The sequence below is a fragment of the Silurus meridionalis genome, chromosome 17 (genome assembly GCF_014805685.1).
Source record: "Silurus meridionalis isolate SWU-2019-XX chromosome 17, ASM1480568v1, whole genome shotgun sequence".
NCBI lineage: Eukaryota > Metazoa > Chordata > Actinopteri > Siluriformes > Siluridae > Silurus > Silurus meridionalis.
In genome coordinates, this window is record NC_060900.1 from 5,324,044 (window position 1) to 5,343,302 (window position 19,259).

A 19,259-nucleotide genomic window follows, 5' to 3' on the forward strand; every position below is an offset into this window, starting at 1 on the left:
AAAAAGATCAACATATTGACAATTATACAAATTATTCTTATCTATTTATGTAAAGCATCGACTATAAGTCCATGTGTAAGTCATTCATCTAAAAAAATATAATGTATTTAAATAAGCTTATAGAAAGCGAATCATCCTACACGTCCTATCCTACACAAATATTCTACATCAATTCTACAATGAGACATTTCATCAGACATTTGGTTTATGACTCTAATGTTTCACTGTTTTGCTGTACAGCCTAATATTTTCGGTCAGGTCTACTTGGAGGTGGAACTGAGATTTGAAGAGGAAGCAACAGCAGCTAGGATTTACACTAAGTGGACTGGAAGCAGATCTGTCAGCACGTGGCCATGCTATAACTCTTGGTCGCTCGAGTCTCTCCGGCGTGACGTGAGCCGTGACGCACGAGGTCTTGCAGGTATCACGGGGGATGTAAACGTTATGAAAACAGGTGTCTCTCTGGGGGAGCTAGCTACCGTCTCAACACAGCGTTTCCATTATTAGCATCTACTCTGTGATGTGTCATTCTTATAATGATGTCACAGTCTATATATAGATAAAGGATTTACAGCTGTACAAGTAATCTGGGATAAAAAAAGGTACTAAACTCTGCATTTGTGTGACTCATTGGTGTTACGTTATCTTTTTTTAAGAATTAACTTAAAATGTAAATAACTTCTAAAGTAACTCTAAAGATACACGTTAAAGGCACACATATACCTTCTAGGGACTAGGGATACGTACTAAACACTTGATAGACCACCCTAGTGACAAGGATGGTACCTGCTTAGTACCCTTGTTTTGTACAGTTTGAACAAAGCAGTTGGGCACATTCATTAAGCGAGAAGTGCTTTGGCTGTGATAGAAACGCCATTACATGCTCCTCTGCTACCATCTACTGGTTCCCATTACAGGGGCAAATAAAAAGCACCACTTTCAAATCACCACTTTTACTTTTTCTTTTATTCAGGAAATAACAGAGGTCACTAATAAATAGAAAATGCATTACAAAAGTTGCAGTAACAATTTGTTATAGGAGCTGACGCAAAAAAAACAACAAGCTTATATAAGCAATGTGTCAGTTTATATAAAGCAAAACGTTACCGGTTAAGAAATGGAATGAAATCAACCAGCAAGTCTTAAACCGAGGTTGCAAGAAACTACTAAGTTTTAAACTTACAATTTAGCTGTAGTTCTAACATACTGCCACCATTGCAAATTCAGATTTGCACCAAAATCCAGGTAAATTGGGATTGATTGGGATGGAGCGAAGTATAAAGAGAGGGAATGAGAAATTAGGGTGGACTGGGATGGAGCTGGGAAGAGTGGGAAGAAGCAAGATAGAAAGAAATAGAATAAAAAGGAATGTATTGTGATGGAGGGAGATGGAATAAGAGCAAATGGAATGGAGCAGGATGGAAAGAGATGGCGGGATATAATTGGGAAGAATAAAATGGACTGAGATGGAGGGAGATAGAATGGAATAGAGTAGGATGGAATGAGATAGCACCAAACTTCAGCAGAATTGAAGAACGAAAGAAAAAACAAACATTGTAAGAAAGAAAGAAAAAATGAACGTTTGGTTGGGTTTCAGTGAAGAATACAACATGAATATGTATGGATGTATTTTCAAAACCACATTCTTACAAACGGAGCTGAGTCAAGAATATCCGTTATGGTGTCTCCACACTGAAACACCACGTTGATGAACATACTGGTATACATTTCAAACAACCATCTAGTCCATATACAACACAAATGATGAGCTTTATACATTTATTTGTAAATAATAAAATATAAAAAAAGACAGAAATTAAACAATCAGCAGTTGCCAGACATACATTTCCGCCAAGGTCTAGACTGTGAATTAGAGTTTAGAGTCTGAATGATAATTTTCTTGCTAGTTTGGAAAACAACATTCAAACAACATTTCTACATATGAAAGGTTTATTATAAATGCTTTGAATGCCTCATTTGGTCCTTCAGTTGTCACGCAAGATGCTAACTGATACCTGCCTGCTTGTTCAATAGTAACAATAATATAAAAAAACAAAAACAAAAAAAAACATGGAAGAAACAGCATTATGTGTGTTAGGACTTCCTGTCCATCACCCTCCGCTGTATTTCGCAGAACTCTCGGTCGGTTATCGGGTCGGCTTTCAGCACTGTGCCCGATCCGTTCGGGTCTACCTGCACACTCATTACACAGCACATATCCACCAGCTCCTGCTGACACTTCAGTATCCCAGCATCCACCACACCACGCTTTGCTGGATCCTTCCTTAGAACTTTAGACTCTGCTGCTGAGAAGCCAATCAGATTCGCCAGCAAACTGTCCGATAGATCTACATCCAGGTATCCGGTCCCGTCCGATATGGTGGCCCTGACTTTCCATTCCCCTCCACTGCTCCGCAGGCTCCCTAGCAGTGTGACTATAAAAGCATGTATCCGCACTACTTGAGCACTCAGAGGTGGCCAAACACCATTCTTTAAAACACAAAGGTAGTTGAGGATTGATGTGTCAGGTGTTTTGCTGCAGCTTTGTGCAGGAACCTGTGATCTGGGCTCATATCTGGGCATCTTTGGTTCTGGGGAAGAGGAGAAGTCGTCATCTGTGTCAAGTTCAATAACCTCAGTTGGATTTGCATCACTGTGGGGAATATCAGGGGACAAGCTGCAGGGGTTTGATGCTCGGGGTTGGTCGAGGCTTATTGTTTCAGCTTTTTTGTTGCAGCTGTTTTGTGGAACCTGTGATTTGGACTCGTATCTGACTAACGTAGGTTCTGAGGATGAAAAGTCATCATCGTCCAGATCAATTTCAATCAGTTCACTTAGATTTGCCTCACTAAGAGGAGCTTTCCTATGTAAACTAAGACGGTTTGATGCATGAGGCATGTTGACTTGACGAGCTGTTTGGCTGTAGTCTGTACTTAAAACATCTTGTTGTGGTGTTCCTTCATTTTCCACACGTTCACTGTCGAGCAAGATTTCGGGATCAGTAGGTGACATCATGTCATCCAATTCATCCATTGGAAGGTCATCAAAATCCTCTGGACCATTACTGAAGTCGTTTAGACTGTTACCCAAGTTGTCCTGCCCATGGTCAGAGTCTTCTGGAAAGTCTGGAATGTCCTCTGGATATTCCATGAAGTCATCCGGAATGTAATCAAAGTCCTCATCTGGAATATCATCAATATCCGGCCGACTCTGTCTAGACATTTGAGTCACTTCGAGGGTGCTTAATCTAGTGCTCTCTAACTGACGAGACTCATTTCTCCTGGTCATTTGTGAGGTAATGCTGCTTGGAATGCTCTCATATCCACTGTCCAGGGTTCCCTCAATCCTTGTCCGTTGCTGGACCTCTTGATCTTCTGCTACTTGCTGAGGGTTTTCCTCAGGCAACCCTAAGGTCTGGCGGAGCAGTCTGCTCTGAGAATGTGCCTCCATCAAGTCCTCCACTTCTCCACCCAGCACCTTTACATTTTCTGGTTTGAGCAGCAGCACCCCCAGACGTACCATCATCACTCCCACCACCTGCAGCTTGGTGCCCGGGGGAAGGTTGGGACTTAGAGCTGGAACAGGGCGATACTCTATGGCCTCCATGATCTGAACACCGTCAGTGATCTGCAACATCAGCATTCGAGTTGGTTTCGCCTCCCACGGTCTTTGGGTGGCTTGAGTCACAGCTGAAATTTCGTCATTGGAACAATCAGAGCCGGATATACGCTGGAGCTGAGAATAGGCCGGCTGGCTGACATCGAGGAGGGAGTCCACCTGAAGACAGTAGCAACCATTAAGTTCCATCTTCTCTGCCTCCGAAATGCCAGCAGGCAGGACGGGATGAGCTAGGTCACGAAGGTCTGTGAGAAGCCACTGGTCTAGGACTTGCTGGTTGAGCTCGGCTTGAGGCAAGGCCATGCCACCTGCCTCCTCTTTTACCCATTCAACACAAGCATCGAGCCACATCTGGGGCACCTGGATGTGCCATGTAGAGCGCAGCCAGTCGTGCGTGGCCTGGGTACCATGTGCCACTGGCATCCTGTTACTGTTCAACGAGGTGGTATCACTCTGCTTTAAACAAAGAGGAACAAAATTGGAGCAGAAATAACTTCTCATTATAGGAATTTATGCTGAAGGTCCTAAAATGATAGACCTGCAAAAAAATTCTGCTTATATAATCCATTACCCCAATCCAGATTGCGGTACCACATATGAATATACATCAAGGTGAGCTTGAGGTAATTAGAATACTTATATCCACAAGCATGTTTCATTTCACCATACAGTAATGTTGGTACCTGTCCATCCTTTTACAGGTGGCTTTTGACAAGCATTGTAGCAGAACTCACAGTGAAGACTTTAAGACCCTGCCAGAGATTTGTCACTGACTGTCGCTCACATTAAATTGGTTGCTGGGGAGCAGGTCACATATGGCCGTCTAAGATTTTCCTCAAAATCATGGGGATTATCAGCCATAAAATACTGGACTGGCTCCTGAGATGTGACATTCAACAGTAAATAAAAATCAAAACCCATGAAGAAAGAGGGTTAAAATGTGATGCAATGCTTAAATCCTGGTCATTGTCTAGATTTTATAGCTATTATCATACACCGATCAGGGATAACATTATGACCACTGTGTAGTGAATATCACTGATTATCTCTTCATTATGGCACCTGTTAGCAGATGGGATATATTAGGCAGCAAGCAAGATTTTGTCATTGCAGTCGATGTGTTAGACGCAGGAAAAATTGGCAAAGCTAAGGATTTAAACAAAGTTTGACTAGGGCCAAATTGATGGCTAGACGACTGGGTCAAAGCATCTCCAAAACTGCAGATCTTATGGGTTGTTCCTGGTCTGCAGTGATCAGTATCTATCAAAAGTGGTCCAAGGAAGGAACAGTGATGAACCGGTGACAGGGTCATGGCAGTCAAGGCTCAAGAGATTAATATACAAAATGTTCAAACGCTGCCTAATCTATCCCACTCACTAACAGGTGCCATGATGAAGAGATAATCAGTGTCATTTACTTCACCTGTCAGTGGTAATAACGTTAAGTCTGATCGGTGTATGTGCACTAATTACTGAATTTAACATTTAATTTTAAACAGTATTCCCATGTTTACCTTGTGTCCATTCACAAACACATGTCCAGAGTGTATGTGACTTGCTCAGTCATTTCAGATCGAATAAATTCAGCTTTAAAAAAAAGAAAGAAAGAAAATTACTCATGACTTTACATCAAGTTGAAGCCAAAAAGTTGCCAATGATATAATGAAGCATATACACAGTGCACAATGTGGTGCATTAGATAATCAGCTCAACTCAAAGTCAGAATACATAAAAAAAAATACTCACAATAAAAGGCAACTAAATCAACAGGAATGCTGCAAATTGTTTCCAAGATATGTCTAATTTTTTCCTTTTTGTTATTATTTCATTTCCATGTTTTCGTAGAGATAAGCAGGCAGCCATATAACCCAGCTTCACTGCAGTTCCGGTCTAACAACCATGCTAAGCGCATGAGTTGTGATCGACAGCTAATTTGTCCAATGAGCGTTAAGTACCTTGACATTAGACCAATCAGGGCGCTTCATATTTGGAGGGACGTGTTCTGATTTGCGATGTTTTTTCCCCCTCCCATGTGTGTGCGCGCGCTGTTATCAGGGGAGGAGGATTCTCGAGGCAAGGTTTAAGGTTGGTTTGCTGTATTTCCTGGTGTGAGTAAAAAAATGGCGAAAACAAACCAAAATATGCATCCTTCCAAAATTATTGAACAACATTGGCTTATTTGAACTATTCTTCCAGTGCTGGGGGGTTTATTTAATTTTGAGTTTGTGTAAATTTGTTTGCGTCTAACGTTTATGCTAGGCGCGGTGTTCGGGGCTAGCTTGCTAACTAGCGATAGTGCTAGTTCAGTTAGCAGCTTAGCTCGGCTAATATCGCTCGTATATAACTCTATATTAGCATACGTCTGTAATTTACATGTTTCAAGTTTATGTCCCAAAGCATATAGAAAATAAAGCAAGGCGTAAATGTAAACTGAATTGACACTAGTGGATTCCAGCAGGAGGAAATCCGGCAGCTAGCGCGAGTTATCATCTATTGTTGATTAGGGAACGCTAGCAAGGAGCGCTAGTGTTTTGTATCTTGGTTGTTTGCCATTTGTTACTCTTTAACTCCATTTTGACGAGATAGTGAGAAACAATTATTGAAATGCGACCTTTTCTTTATTTGAGAGTTCATTTCTACTTCTTATATCGTTTCCTTTTGTTCGTATTAGCATGAACGCGATAGTGTCAATCTTTCATTGACGCTGAGGTGTTTTATCCGAGCTCCCCTTCTGTTTTCATACCTCTTACAATCGATAGCAAAAGACAAAGGTGATAAAAAACACCATCAGATTTGTCGAGTAAATCAACATTTAAGTAAATTATGTGCTTGCTGTATTCGTTTTCTGAACAAGCAACCCAATTCTCCCACTACTTCCGTGTTTAATATCCAAGGCAGCTTCTGTTGTGTAATCCCTTGTTGCTATGTTGTATTGGGTGTGTTGTTGTTTTTCTTCAATCAAAAAGAAGATAAAGGTCAAAAGATAATTTATTAAAAGTTAAAATAATCGATCAGTATGTTAATATTACTACAATTACAAAGTAAAAATTATCTTGAATTCTACTCTTAATCTCAATGGCTTGAACGTGTTTTGGTTGGGAAAAGTGCACTTCCTTAAACGTAGAACACACGTGGTTTGTAAATCTCGAGGCTTTATACATAAAAATGATGCATGCTTATAAAATATGGAACGTGATATGTTTTAAACTCAACCCGGGTGCCCGAAACGTGTCTGATTTGTTGGTATGCATCTGGTTCAGCTGTAAAATGTTCCTCCTCTCTTTGTGTTTTGTTTATCCTTTTAGATTTATTCAGCACAGAGAGGATCTCTGCAGTTCACATAAATAATGGACACAGAAAACGACCAGCAAGAAGAGGAGACCTTCAGCAGCACAGAGAGCAATGGTAAGATCTTGGTGCCTTTACATCGGAGAAGGTTGAATACGACTGAAAAAGTAAAGAATTTGAGTGGGTCAGACTGGGTGACAGAGCCCAATAACGAGTGATGTAACCTTGGTGGTTCAGCTGTTCTAGTTTAATAATTGCACAGCAGTACAACTTTTGTATGACGTTGGGGTTTTTTGTTGTGTTTTTTGTCACATTCTTAACTATAACACAACTAAACAGCCGAGAGCGGCTTAGCAGTCCAGAGGCATTATTTGGAAAAGGTGTGAGTTTCTGTAGAATTATATAGATTCTCACTTTATTTATCTTCTCTGGTCTGTTATGAGAAAAAGTTGCTGAGATATAAGCAAAATGTTTTGTTTAATTGGCTCGAAGGTATATATTATGAAGCAACACAAAGCCACTCAGCCATGGAGTAATCGTTAAAAGTTAAGTATTAAAAGGTGACTGCTGCCATTTGTGGCCATGAGTCCAAAAGAGCAAAGCTGACTGTGCTCTCAGATTGGGAGGGCCATTCATGGAAGGCTGTGAGCTCATATGGGGGAAATGGGGTGGATAGTGTTTCCCTCAAAATGGGAACAGCAGGTTGAAAAGATCAGGATGGCTGCCTTCATGTGTTTTCTTTAGAAAAGCCAGCAAAGTAATAAACAGTAATTAATATACTTTGCATTTGTATATTTCAGGGAAGCGCCCAGCAGATGACACGGATGATGAGCCCACATACAAACGCTCGCGTAAATCCGATGACATGGTAGAGCTGCGCGTGTTGCTACAGAGCAAAGTGAGCACTCGCACTCTGGATCAGGCAGGATGTTACTTGACTGATCCATTTTTGTATTTTTGTTTAACAGCACAATTGTTTTCGGATAACTGCATTTCCCTGCTCTTCTCCAATTTCAGAATGCTGGGGCTGTGATCGGAAAGGGTGGCAAGAACATTAAGGCTCTGCGCACCGACGTGAGTAAACAACTTTTCAGTGTCTCTGCCCTGCATGTTCACACTCACACGTACGTAGAAATCTGTGGTAGGCAGAACACACTTTTTTTTGTTTAATGTTAAAATTATAGCTTTCTCATCTAATCTCCAGCCACCTCTTGTAGACTCTGTGATCACCACATGCACTCGTTTCTCTTTACTGATAAGACCTTGATAATTAAAAGTGAGGAGACAGGAAAACTGGTCGATTTTTGTCTGTGGTGATCACAGAAACTGCAAAAAGGTTGGGTTGAGATTAGTCTTAAGTACTCCTGAAGCTGGCTTTAAACTGTACAGTTCAAGTAATTAGGTGCATAATTAATACTCATGTATGCTTTGTGCAAGACGATATGGATAACTCTTACATGTGTGACATAGTAGCTTGTCAAATTCTATCGTAATAGTACACAATGTTTGCCTGCTATGTAGCTAGCTATTCTCCTGTAAATTGTAATCCACTATATATATATTTTATTCGTGTGCTTTCTATTTTTGTCCCATCATAAGTTGATCGCAAGGAGACATTTTGTCGCAATTTCTCTTCTTCTAAATCCCCAATGATTTCTTTACATTTTGCCATCTCCCCAACCGAATTTGTAACTATGTCGTGTGTACTAATTCCTTTTGTTTGTTTTAGACGAGTGCTCCGTCAGCACAAAATGATCACGGACATCTTAATATCAGTCCTATGCGATGCGTGGTAGTGTTTGTGAAATCGAATGTTGTACAGTCTAAAGCTGGCGTCATGAATTTATATATCTTTGAGATAAATACTTAGAATGTTAGTTTGTATTTTCATGTGCAATATATTTCTTGAACTTTTAATTACAGCAAGCTAATTACTGAAAGTAATGTATACAGGCCAAATACATATTCATTGCTCTCTTCTTGTCCTGTCCTCCATTTTCCTCCAGCAATATCAGAATATGAAATCACACTGACATATTTTTACAATTAAAAATTGTACTCCTCTTCCACTCCCTCTCCCCCTTTTTCCTTGTTTTTGTATTTGTTGTTTATTTTTTGGCCAATTCCAATATTCTGGATCGACATGTCCCGCCCACCTGCGTTGCTGCCTGACCTCCTGACTCCCTGGTTGGCCCTGCCCATAATCGCGCCCATTCCTTTTGGGCGCCTTACTTGAATGCTCTGGGTGCTTGGCCCCGCCCCTGCAGTACAATGCCACTGTGTCAGTCCCAGACAGCAGTGGGCCAGAGCGGTACGTGCCACTCAAGATACTCCAACCTCCAAATACTATCCACACTGTTACTGACTATATCAGTACTGTTAATGATGTCCTTCATGTACCAGATAACTCCCTACTGCCATAAATCTCCTCTCATAAATATGGTTACAATGATGTCATGACTGTCAATCTTAAGTGCCATAATGTTATGCAAAGTGCCTGTACTGTCATCTCAGCAATTTAATGACTCTGACCCCTGTTTCTTTCCGTTCCTTAATCAGAAAGACCAGAAGTTGTATTAAAAGTGCATCATTTTTTACCTGTTAGAGATTCAGTGACATATTTTCAGAGCATAATCTTAACACAAGTTAACATTTATTCCTAATAATATTTACTATATAAGGGTGATGATGGAGCAGTATAAAATACATTAATTACTTCTCTTTTCTTTGTATTGTGATATGATGTTTGCCTTATTTGGAAAGCCTAAAAAAAATTGTGATCCATGCCATGCATCCCCTCATCAGTCACTCTGTTTATTTCATTTCCTGTAACACTAAATGCCTTCTTGCTTCATTTACTTATTACGCTTATGTTAGACTCTTCTTTCTGTGTCTGTTGTTTCCCTCAGTTTCCTGTTTGTGCTAAAGCTTTTAAGTGCTTCTTTATCATACAATGCACACCTCTTCTCCTCCACCCTGCTATTTCAGGGCCAGGTTGGAGTTTCACCGTATTATTTTGCTCTCTTCTTTCTTTGTGGCTCATCACTCCTTTTCTGTGCATGGGGGAGTGCATGACAGTATCATTAATACATGGCACAATGGGCACACTGAGTGCAATGACCCATGAGTATTCACAACATGTCTAATAGTCATTCTCACTCTTTCGTCTTCCCGTGTGACGAAAAACAACGCCACACCTCAAAGGATCCTGAGCATCAACGCGGACATCCCGACTGTGGCTGATATCCTGCTGAAGATCATCCCTACATTAGAGGAGGTCAGGACACCTGTCTGCATGGTTGATTTGCACTAGCATTCTAAATGTTGTTTTCCTTTCATTGACTCTGCTCTTTTGCTGAAGTATCAGCATCATAAAGGGGTGGACTTTGATTGCGAGTTGCGGCTGCTGATCCATCAGAGTTTAGCAGGCAGCATTATTGGTGTGAAGGGGGCCAAAATCAAAGAGCTGCGTGAGGTGAGGGGTCACAAACTGAGCATCTCTTTTGAATTTAAAATGTTTTAAAGAAAATTCATATTAAAATAAATAAATCCTGTTTGTGTGCATTGTTGCACTGTGAAGTTCCCAGAGGCATGTTTTTACTCCCATCTTTAACAACTGCATATTGTCTTGTATTATTAGAGCACCCAGACTACCATCAAACTGTTCCAGGAGTGCTGCCCTCAGTCAACTGACCGTGTGGTGCTGGTTGGTGGGAAAGCAGACAGGGTTGTGCAGTGTATCAAGACTATGCTGGAGCTCATTGCTGAGGTATAACATTTGTATGCTCAAGCATACCATGTGGCAGAAATGTATTTTGTAATTTATTCATTCTGTATTTTTTTGTTTTTTGTTACTCCCCAGGCGCCCATTAAAGGCCGCGCTCAGCCGTACGATCCAAACTTTTATGACGAAACCTATGACTACGGTGGCTACACTGTGATGTATGAAGAACGTGGGCGCCGACCAATGGGAGGGTTTCCGTCGCGGGACCGTGGATTTGATCGCATGCCCCCTCGCTCCGGCCCCCGGGCTCACCACATGCCCCCGCGGGGGAGAGACTATGATGACATGAGTCCACGCCGAGGCCCTCCTCCGCCCCATAGAGGAGGCAGAGGAGGAGCTAGACCCCCACGCAACATGCCAATGGGACCTCCTCCTCATCACCGCCGAGGGTTAGCGAGACAAACCTTTTAGAAAATGTTCATATTGCATTTCAATTTATTTTGAATAAGTTTACTAATTGCGTTACTGCTGTGTGTTTGCAGTGATGACTATTCCTACAGCTCTCATCGCAGTCATTCAGACGAGAGACGACAGTAAGTCTCTCGTGATGTAGTTTAGTTTTTGGTGCAGCGTTGTTGACATGCCCTTTTATGTCCTGAAATGCGTTTTCTCTCTCTTTTTTTAGTGGGGACAGGAGAGGAAGACCTGGGGATCGCTACGGTGGGAGTATGGTAAGAGAATATATATATATTTTTTTTTTTTCTTTTTTTTATTTTCCCTCTGCGTATAATGCACAAATATTTTTTGATAATATAAATGGTTTACGAGCAGCAAGAGACTGGGCTTTACCTAAACTCATGCCAGTCATAATTCCGTTGCACCAAAGCCAGTGTTTTATTTTTTTTCTAGCAAATCGGTTCTTGTAGTCTTTAGTGGACAGATGGTTGGATTGGGACAAAAAGAAAAAAAATCCCCCAAGTTGTTCCTTGGCAACAGATTTGCTTGTTGCCATAGAGACAGGAAAAGATTAAAGAAAGCATTAATTAGTTAAGATGGATAAAATCTGTTATAAAAACCCATTTTTTTTCTTTTTCTTTCTCAGAATGATGGTGGTTACGGTAGGTATACCATTTTACATATTTTGTAAAATTGAAAGCACCAAAAAAATTTTTTAGAAACTTAACTGAAATAAACTGCACTGTTTGGATAATATTACAGTTTGCAACATTATATATCCAGATACACACTAAATACAAGACCTTATGTTTTTCCCCTTCCCTTCTAAATCAACATTAGACAACAGCTCATCCTGGGATAGCTATCATTCTGGTAAGCATTCTATAAAGTAGTCGTTTTATTCATATATGTGAATATGAATAAGTGGATTTATATATCTTATATTCAACCTTTAGTAATAAATGTTTGATTTTTTATTTCTTTTTTCCTCAGGTGGAAGGGGTAGCTACAGTGACATGGGAGGTCCTGTCATCACCACACAAGTGACTATTCCCAAAGATGTGCGTATTTACACCTTTATACACATTCCAATTTACTGTCCAGGCCCTTAACCCAGGTGTGTGGGAATGTTTTCACGTGTTCATTTGTTTTGTCATTTCTAGTTGGCTGGATCCATCATCGGAAAGGGGGGCCAGAGGATTAAGCAGATCCGCCGTGAGTCTGGAGCGTCGATCAAAATCGACGACCCACTCCAGGGCTCTGAAGATCGCATCATCACCATCGCTGGCACACAAGACCAGATTCAGAATGCACAGTACCTGCTGCAGAACAGGTAGGTCCTGTCTGTGTGGTGGTTGTGTTTCTTTCTTTATTTATTTATTTATTTCCTCCCTCCTCTCTAAGTTTATTTAAATGCAGCCTAAAACTAAACAGAAATAAGAATATTATTAATGATCTGTGGAATTTGAGTCTAGTGAAAATCTGTAATTTGATCTATACTCCCAACACTCTGCTATGGCACATTTGCATGGGGCGTATAAAAGCCAGGAAGCAGAAAGGAGCCATTTTCATGACCTCACTTACGGGATTTTTCGAACCTAAATCATGTGCACAACTGGACAGCTGTTAACATCAAATCAGCTTTTTAAGCAGAAGCCGCTCCCTCGGCTGTGATGCGAGTCAGTACTATCCACCTCTTATTGTTCTCTCTCCTGCAGTGCGCTTCACATCCTGGGACGCCACGACTAACACGAATCATCCTTCGCCTCTCTCAGGACCTGCCGCTTCACAGCACGCGTGAAACCCCGCAACAGCTTCAGCAGATGAATCGATTGGAACGTTCTCTTGTTCTCTAGGATTGAATTGTTTTGCTTGGCTTTTTAGTTATTTTTTTACTTCATTGTTTTAAGCCCCATGCTTATGACACCTCACAGAAAAAAAGCCTGAGATTATGCTGTTTTGTATTGCTTTTTTTTTTTTTTTTTTTTTCTTTCCCCCAACCGGCCTTCCCATATCAATCCAGAATGTAAACCCATGCTTTTTTTTTTTTTTTTTTTTTTTGTTTGTTTTTTTTTTTTTTTAGATTTTTAATATGTTTATTTTCTTTTTACAAAGTTGAAGGGGGGGGGGAAACCTTCTTGTGGCTGTGTGGAGAAAATGGTGTGTAAATATCCAGTCATTTATATGGAAAAAGAAAAATTGGTATATGAATCTGAAATCCCGTACTTGTTCTGTCTGTGTGTCGCTTTCTTCTGATGATCCAGGCATTGCAGCAGCTCATCTACCGGCTGCCGTGAAGTCCGGAAGACTTGGTTTAATGTTGTGGGTTGTGTATCGGTTTTCTCTCCCCAGTTTATTGCTGGGTTTTAAACCTGGTATTTATCCAATTTGCTCTACCTCTGAATTTTTTTTTTTCATAGGTCTGCCACTCTAAATAAGACCCAATTTTTCTTCTTTTTAAATCGAAAATGTGGGTGTATGGTTGTTCTTTAGATTGTGTTTGTGACAGAAAAGTGAATTGGGGTTTTTTTTCCTCTTATCTGGGTTTTTTTTTTTCTTACTCAAATTGTCTGAGGTTCTTCACCCTGATACATTTGTAGACTGTCATTTGTTGACAATAAAATATATGCCAGTTTTTAAAAATGTGTTGACATCATATAATCAGCAAATGATTCGACAATGCATACTTTCTATCCTGTACTTATAGAATCCAGATGCTGAGATTGAAAGGAGCAATATGCTAAATAAATCAAGGTTCTCAAAAGATATTTCCACTGTGCATATGTACAAGCTTGAAGAATTTCTTCAGCATTTGATGATATTCAATGAAATTTTTCCTATATTAAATGTCAAGTCAGCTGTTTTTAGTCTACACGTGAATACTTTTATAGAAAGAGCACAATAGCCATCCTTATCGTCAAAACATATTGTCCACCCTTCAATATGTGTCCACCGCTTCATTGATTATTTTAATGTTCCTCTAAAGCTGCTAAGGAAATCTTGAGTCAAACCTGAGATCTGAAAAAAGTCTGACAAATTAACTCGTTACAAAAATAGCTTTTCCCCCTAAATAAAACCCACTAATGTGCCTGAATTATTTTTTATTTTTTGTTACTGTAACTATTGGAGTTAAGTTTCCAATTTCAAGTTTCTAGTTACACAGTGAGGGAGGTGAGATTGAGATGGTTTGGACATGTGCAGAGGAGGGACATGGGGTTTATCGGTAGAAGAATGCTGAGGATGGAACCGCCAGGAAGAAGGAAAAGAGGAAAAGCCAAGAAGGAGGTTTATGGATGTGGTGAGGGAAGAAATGCAGGTAGTTGGGGTGAAAGAGGCAGATGTAGAGGACGGGGGTATGGAGACGGATGATCCGTTCTGCCGACCCCTAATGGGAGAAGCTGAAAAAAGAAGTTACACAGTGATGCTGCCTGGATAATTAATGATGAATAAAACAGTAGTTTGGTATGAAAGGGTGTTCCTGTTACCACCCTAAATGCATGTCATTTATTACTAAATGACGCATAGTATTTTCTGTCTCTTTATAGTCACACTTTATAGACAAAAGTATTTAGACACCTAGCTTTCCAGCTGTATGTGGATCTTCCCCAATCTGTTTCCACAAAGTTGGAGGCGTACAGTTATATAGGATGTCTTTGGATGCAGTAGTTGTAGATTTTCCTTTACTTAAACCAGGAGATCCAAACCTGTTCCATGACAATACTCCTGTGCATAAAGTGAGCTTCATGATTGATTGGTTTTGCATGGAGGGGTTGGAAGATTTTGAGTGGCCTTCTATAGAGTTTCAACCTCAAGCTCAAAACACCTTTGGACATTTGGGATGAATTGGAACGCTGATTACACCATCCTCCCTCACCCATTAGTACCTTGTATTACTAACACCCTGCACAATATTCCCAGAAGAGTTTAGGTTATTAAGAAATATTGATAAATAAGTGGTAGCTCAGTGGTTAAGGCTCTGGGTTACTGATTGGACAGTGGTTCAAGCCCCAGCATTACCAAGCTGGCACTCTTGGGCCCTTGAGCAAAACCCTTAAAACTGTGTGCTCCAGGGGTGCCGTATCATAGCTCCTCCTAACATTGCTGGTATTTTCGAAGAACGAATTTTACTGTGCTGTAATGTACATATGACAACATTTTTTTAAATTTTTTTTTTTACCTTTGAAATGAAGCATGCTGGATGGAAATTGAAATCTCAGGCATACTCCATTACACCAGGTGTCGCTGTTTCTCCTTTTGAGTAAAAACAGAAGAAAGTATGCATATGTCTGAATGAAAGCACTTCGACCTTATGGGCAACGATCACAAATGCATACTGCTAATAAACACGTTTACTAGTACACCAGACTAGTACACACCCAGTATTATACTTTGTAGTACGGAAGTGTGCATTGTCTACCTGCTATTTTCTAACTTCATACTTCTGCACATGCTCCTGTAGGACTTTTTCTTTTGGATGCACCACTTGTCTTTCGGTCTGACTCGATTTCTGGTGTGTATGCGTTCACATCCGGTTTATATTCTATTCAGCTGATTTAGTTTTTAAAGTATGAATGAGTGAGTTATGTTGTGGCAGATGTTTGGCAATGATCCGTTTTAGAACATGTGGATTTCAGAATTATATATGGGAATTGTAATGGTTTTAATGGAAACTAATTGTGTAACCTTGTGAGTTTGTATTGGTCATTTATTCAAAAATCTATTGCTGCCACGTTATGGATAGTGGATACCATTAAGGACCAATAGAACACCTTTGGCAACTTATTTAATAGTGTCTACTGGACACTATTAGGCCTCATTAAGCATCCAGGGGTTTCTATGATGCGTTCTTTGGTTGGATGATAATGATTTAATAATGCACACAAACCCATAATAGATTCTGAAGTTCCTGCTATGATGATGGATTTGGACTGTAATGAATATAAACAGTCTGCTACAGTGGCATATGGCATGAACAGTTCAGCATTTAAGCGCCCATCAGTAAACAGTTCTATAATGAATGGACATTCGGTGTCACCCAGATGAGGATGGGTTCCTTCCTGAGTCTGGTTCCTCTCACTGTTTCTTCCTCATGCCACGTCATGGAGTTTTTCTTTTGCCACAATCACCACTTATATTCATATTTCAAATTTATCGGAACTAAATTTCATATCGACATTATTTTATATCGATATTTTAGAATGGTTTTATCTTTGTAAAGCTGCTTCGAGACAATTTCCATTGTTAAAAGTGCCATACAAACCATGAGCAGAAGGAGTTATGAACTGATGCATTTCTTAACTAAAAATATTGAAGATTTCTTTTGTTCCAGATATGACCTGATTTAGCTGGTGGCAATGCTGGTTCCCATATTTGCTTAGGAGTTGTTTACCTTGACAGGCAACAAAAGTGTTGTCCTCTCTGAATACATTCATTTATCTTTTCTTTTATCCTGGTCAGGGTGGTGGTGGATTCTGAGCGTATCCCGTGATCACCAAGTGTGAGGTAGGAATACAGCACTAATGAGATGCCACAAACATGTGAAAAAAAACCTCAGACACAAACATGTGAAACCCCCTGTTCAGGTTCAAAGCAAAGTGAAAACGGATCAATCCGAATTACTAATGTACTAATGTCTTATAACTGCTGAACATTGTTTGGAGCTGATTTTATAAACATCATGAATATGCTCTTTACTTTGGCACAGAATGGAGCAGCCACTGATGCCTCGGGAATCAGGCCAGTATGTGGCGGAGAAGAGCCGGGACGTCTTTGTGGATGAGGAAGGGGTTGAGAAGGTGGCCGAGATGCTCTACAAGCTGCGAGACACTGAGGCGTTCACGGCTAGTGGCTGGAAGATGATGAACCCACTCGCTCCCTCTCCGGACACAGACGAAGCCATTAACTGGGTTTTTGTGACGGACACTATGAACTTCTCCTTCTGGCCTGATAGAGATGACCAGCAGTGTGAAGTGAAGCACAGAGGAACCACATATCGTGGTTACATGTCTCTGTGTGCAGCTGTCACCAGGGCTATGGACGAGGGTAAATGATGCTGACGGGGGGGCAATAAAGCTCATAATGCTTGTCTGTTAAGTTAGATTTGACCTTTGACATTTACCCTAGTTTTTTTTCTTCATCAAAGGTGTGCCTATAACTGATCCTGCCTACTTCTCCAAGATGAGCGAGGCTGACCTGGCTAATGTCCTTCGGTCAGATAGCGACACACCCATGCCCATGGTGAAGGAGCGTCACCAGGCCCTCACTGAGGCCGGCCGTGTTCTCATGCAGCATGGCGGATCTTTCAGGAGCTTCATACGACCCGGGCAGGGTGATGCTGAGAAAATGATGCGGTACATTGTGGATAAAATACCCTCCTACAGAGACGAGGCGAACTTTGAGGTAAACATGAATAGTATAACTCCAAACAGATCCCAATTTGATCTGGTAGCAGCACCTCCATGGACCACACATCACACTGACCCCATCATTGATTAAATTCATTAAGTTTTTTCTGTGATAAATGTGATTTTGATGAACCAGGGCAAGCGGATTTCCTTTTATAAGAGGGCTCAGATCCTCGTGGCAGATTTCTGGGGGATCATGGAGGCCAGAGGTGAGGGGAACATTCACAACCTGGATTACCTCACCATGTTTGCGGATTACAGAGTGCCACAGGCTCTTGTCTACCTGGGGGTACTGCGTTACTCTGATGCTCTAATGGAGGCACTGAAAAAGGGTAAGAATGAGATGTGTTGTTTATCTGTTTTTGGATAACAGTCCTACATTATCCTAATTCCTGCTGAGTGGTGCCAGTGGTCTGCTCAAACAAATTAGCTTTGAAAACTTTATACTACAACAACTAACACCAATACATCTCTCATTGCTATGAAATTAAATGCCGCTGTAGGAATCTCTGCATTGAATTAAATTTGTCTTTAACTTATTGGTGTTGGTACTTGGACGTGTAACGCTTGTTGTGGGTCTTGGTCTTGACCAAGAGTTGTTTTTTTTTTTTTTTTTTGGTTTTTAAACAATGTGGGTTTTTTTTTTCACTTGTACAAGGTTTAACACGAAATAATATACAGTATTTCACCAGCACTGCACAGGTTGTTGCTGGGATCCTCTTTAACTCCTCCATAATGACATCACGGAGCTGCTGGATGTTAGACACATTGCGCTTCTTCACCTTCCGCATGAGGATGCCCCACAGGTGCTCAATAGGGTTCAGGTCTGGAGACATACTTGGCCACTCCTTCACCTTCACCTTCTTCAGCAATGCAGTTGTCATCTTGCTGTATGTTGAGTTATTTTCAGAGGACACTAAATCTGTATTGCTATACAAACTGCACACTGACTACAAAATATCCAAGTTTCATTTCTATAGTATTGTCACTTGAGAAGATATGCTAAAACTGTTGCTGAATGTCAGGGGTGTACTCACTTTTGTGAGATATTGTATATAAAAACATTGACTCAATGTATGAATTATGCTGACTATTGGAAATAGATTTCTTTTATCTTGACTCAGGCACACTTTCATTTGGTCTCAACAGCTTCAAGATTCAAGACTTGACTTGATCTGGGATAGTCCTGGTCTTGGTCTTGGCAGTTTCTGATATTAGTCCTCTTTGTAACTGGACTAGCAATGTGAGCAGCATGAAGAACATCCACATGTCGCAACAAAAATACAACACCGACCAACAAATCAGCACCGGATTTATTACAGAGGACCCAAAAACTGATCAATATAATCATGTTTACTGTGTTTCAGAGGAGAACATAAAACCTATAAGGCCAACGATGAAGCGAGGCAAAATGATCGCTATGGCTTTGTGAGAATCTTTTGATACTGACAGAAGCCTGTTCTGTGTTTTTGTGCAGGTGAATTGTTGAGTTCGTGTGACAGGAGGGAAGTGGAAATCCGTGGCTGTTCGATTTGGTGTGTGGAGAAAATCAAGAATCGTCTTTGGCAGCTTGTACAGGAGAGAGACCAGAAGAGCTGTGACATAAACTCGGCTCTTATCGATTTTTACCTGTGGCCTTATGCAAAACAACATCATGAAGAGATGGCACACATTCCCATACACCACACACGATGCATATATTATTAAAATGCCTACAAAAAACTTCACTTTATCTTTAATAAAGAAATTAAAAACTCTTCTATTATATAT

General features: G+C 40.6%; 3 protein-coding genes across 16 annotated transcripts; 2 read left to right on the forward strand and 1 right to left on the reverse strand.

Moving 5' to 3' along the window:
• Positions 1-1,765: 1,765 nt before the first annotated feature.
• rmi1 (RMI1, RecQ mediated genome instability 1, homolog (S. cerevisiae)) lies at positions 1,766-5,541 on the reverse strand. 13 transcript variants are annotated; one of them, XM_046870983.1, is made up of 4 exons: positions 5,364-5,541; positions 5,132-5,171; positions 4,302-4,497; positions 1,766-4,074 (listed from the first exon to the last, which is right to left on the reverse strand). In XM_046870983.1, the coding sequence occupies exon 4, from the start codon at positions 4,039-4,041 to the stop codon at positions 2,095-2,097; it is 1,947 nt and encodes a 648-aa protein (XP_046726939.1). In that variant the 5' UTR covers positions 4,042-4,074; positions 4,302-4,497; positions 5,132-5,171; positions 5,364-5,541; the 3' UTR covers positions 1,766-2,094. The 13 variants fall into 13 exon arrangements, with proteins under 13 accessions (XP_046726939.1, XP_046726937.1, XP_046726936.1 ...); XM_046870981.1 differs by having other exon boundaries at positions 1,766-4,071; positions 4,403-4,497; positions 5,132-5,204; XM_046870980.1 differs by having other exon boundaries at positions 4,403-4,497; positions 5,132-5,204.
• A 99-nt stretch (positions 5,542-5,640) lies between these two features.
• hnrnpk (heterogeneous nuclear ribonucleoprotein K) lies at positions 5,641-13,728 on the forward strand. Of its 2 annotated transcripts, none has more exons than XM_046870990.1 (16): positions 5,641-5,702; positions 6,923-7,022; positions 7,706-7,803; positions 7,923-7,979; positions 9,173-9,216; positions 10,110-10,182; positions 10,273-10,380; positions 10,546-10,674; positions 10,768-11,078; positions 11,172-11,222; positions 11,315-11,360; positions 11,732-11,747; positions 11,926-11,958; positions 12,079-12,146; positions 12,249-12,418; positions 12,804-13,728. In XM_046870990.1, the coding sequence occupies exons 2-16, from the start codon at positions 6,965-6,967 to the stop codon at positions 12,832-12,834; spliced, it is 1,293 nt and encodes a 430-aa protein (XP_046726946.1). In that variant the 5' UTR covers positions 5,641-5,702; positions 6,923-6,964; the 3' UTR covers positions 12,835-13,728. The 2 variants fall into 2 exon arrangements, with proteins under 2 accessions (XP_046726946.1, XP_046726945.1); XM_046870989.1 differs by having other exon boundaries at positions 5,642-5,702; positions 10,267-10,380.
• Positions 13,729-15,366: 1,638 nt separating this feature from the next.
• On the forward strand, positions 15,367-19,246 carry c17h9orf64 (chromosome 17 C9orf64 homolog). Its single transcript, XM_046872025.1, has 6 exons — positions 15,367-15,595; positions 16,543-16,587; positions 16,790-17,127; positions 17,228-17,484; positions 17,626-17,821; positions 18,967-19,246. Exons 3-6 carry the CDS (start codon positions 16,791-16,793, stop codon positions 19,194-19,196), a joined length of 1,020 nt encoding a protein of 339 aa, XP_046727981.1. The 5' UTR covers positions 15,367-15,595; positions 16,543-16,587; position 16,790; the 3' UTR covers positions 19,197-19,246.
• Positions 19,247-19,259: the final 13 nt, after the last annotated feature.

Bases quoted from the DNA above. Each gene is read 5' to 3' on its own strand.
- rmi1 (XM_046870987.1), bottom strand. From the start codon at position 4,041: ATGCCAGTGGCACATGGTACCCAGGCCACGCACGACTGGCTGCGCTCT.
- hnrnpk (XM_046870989.1), top strand. From the start codon at position 6,965: ATGGACACAGAAAACGACCAGCAAGAAGAGGAGACCTTCAGCAGCACA. The intron at 9,217-10,109 runs GTACGTGCCACT...CACACCTCAAAG, and splicing joins GACAGCAGTGGGCCAGAGCG to GATCCTGAGCATCAACGCGG. The intron at 12,419-12,803 runs GTAGGTCCTGTC...TCTCTCCTGCAG, and splicing joins CAGTACCTGCTGCAGAACAG to TGCGCTTCACATCCTGGGAC.
- c17h9orf64 (XM_046872025.1), top strand. From the start codon at position 16,791: ATGGAGCAGCCACTGATGCCTCGGGAATCAGGCCAGTATGTGGCGGAG. The intron at 17,128-17,227 runs GTAAATGATGCT...TCTTCATCAAAG, and splicing joins CACCAGGGCTATGGACGAGG to GTGTGCCTATAACTGATCCT. The intron at 17,485-17,625 runs GTAAACATGAAT...TTGATGAACCAG, and splicing joins GAGACGAGGCGAACTTTGAG to GGCAAGCGGATTTCCTTTTA.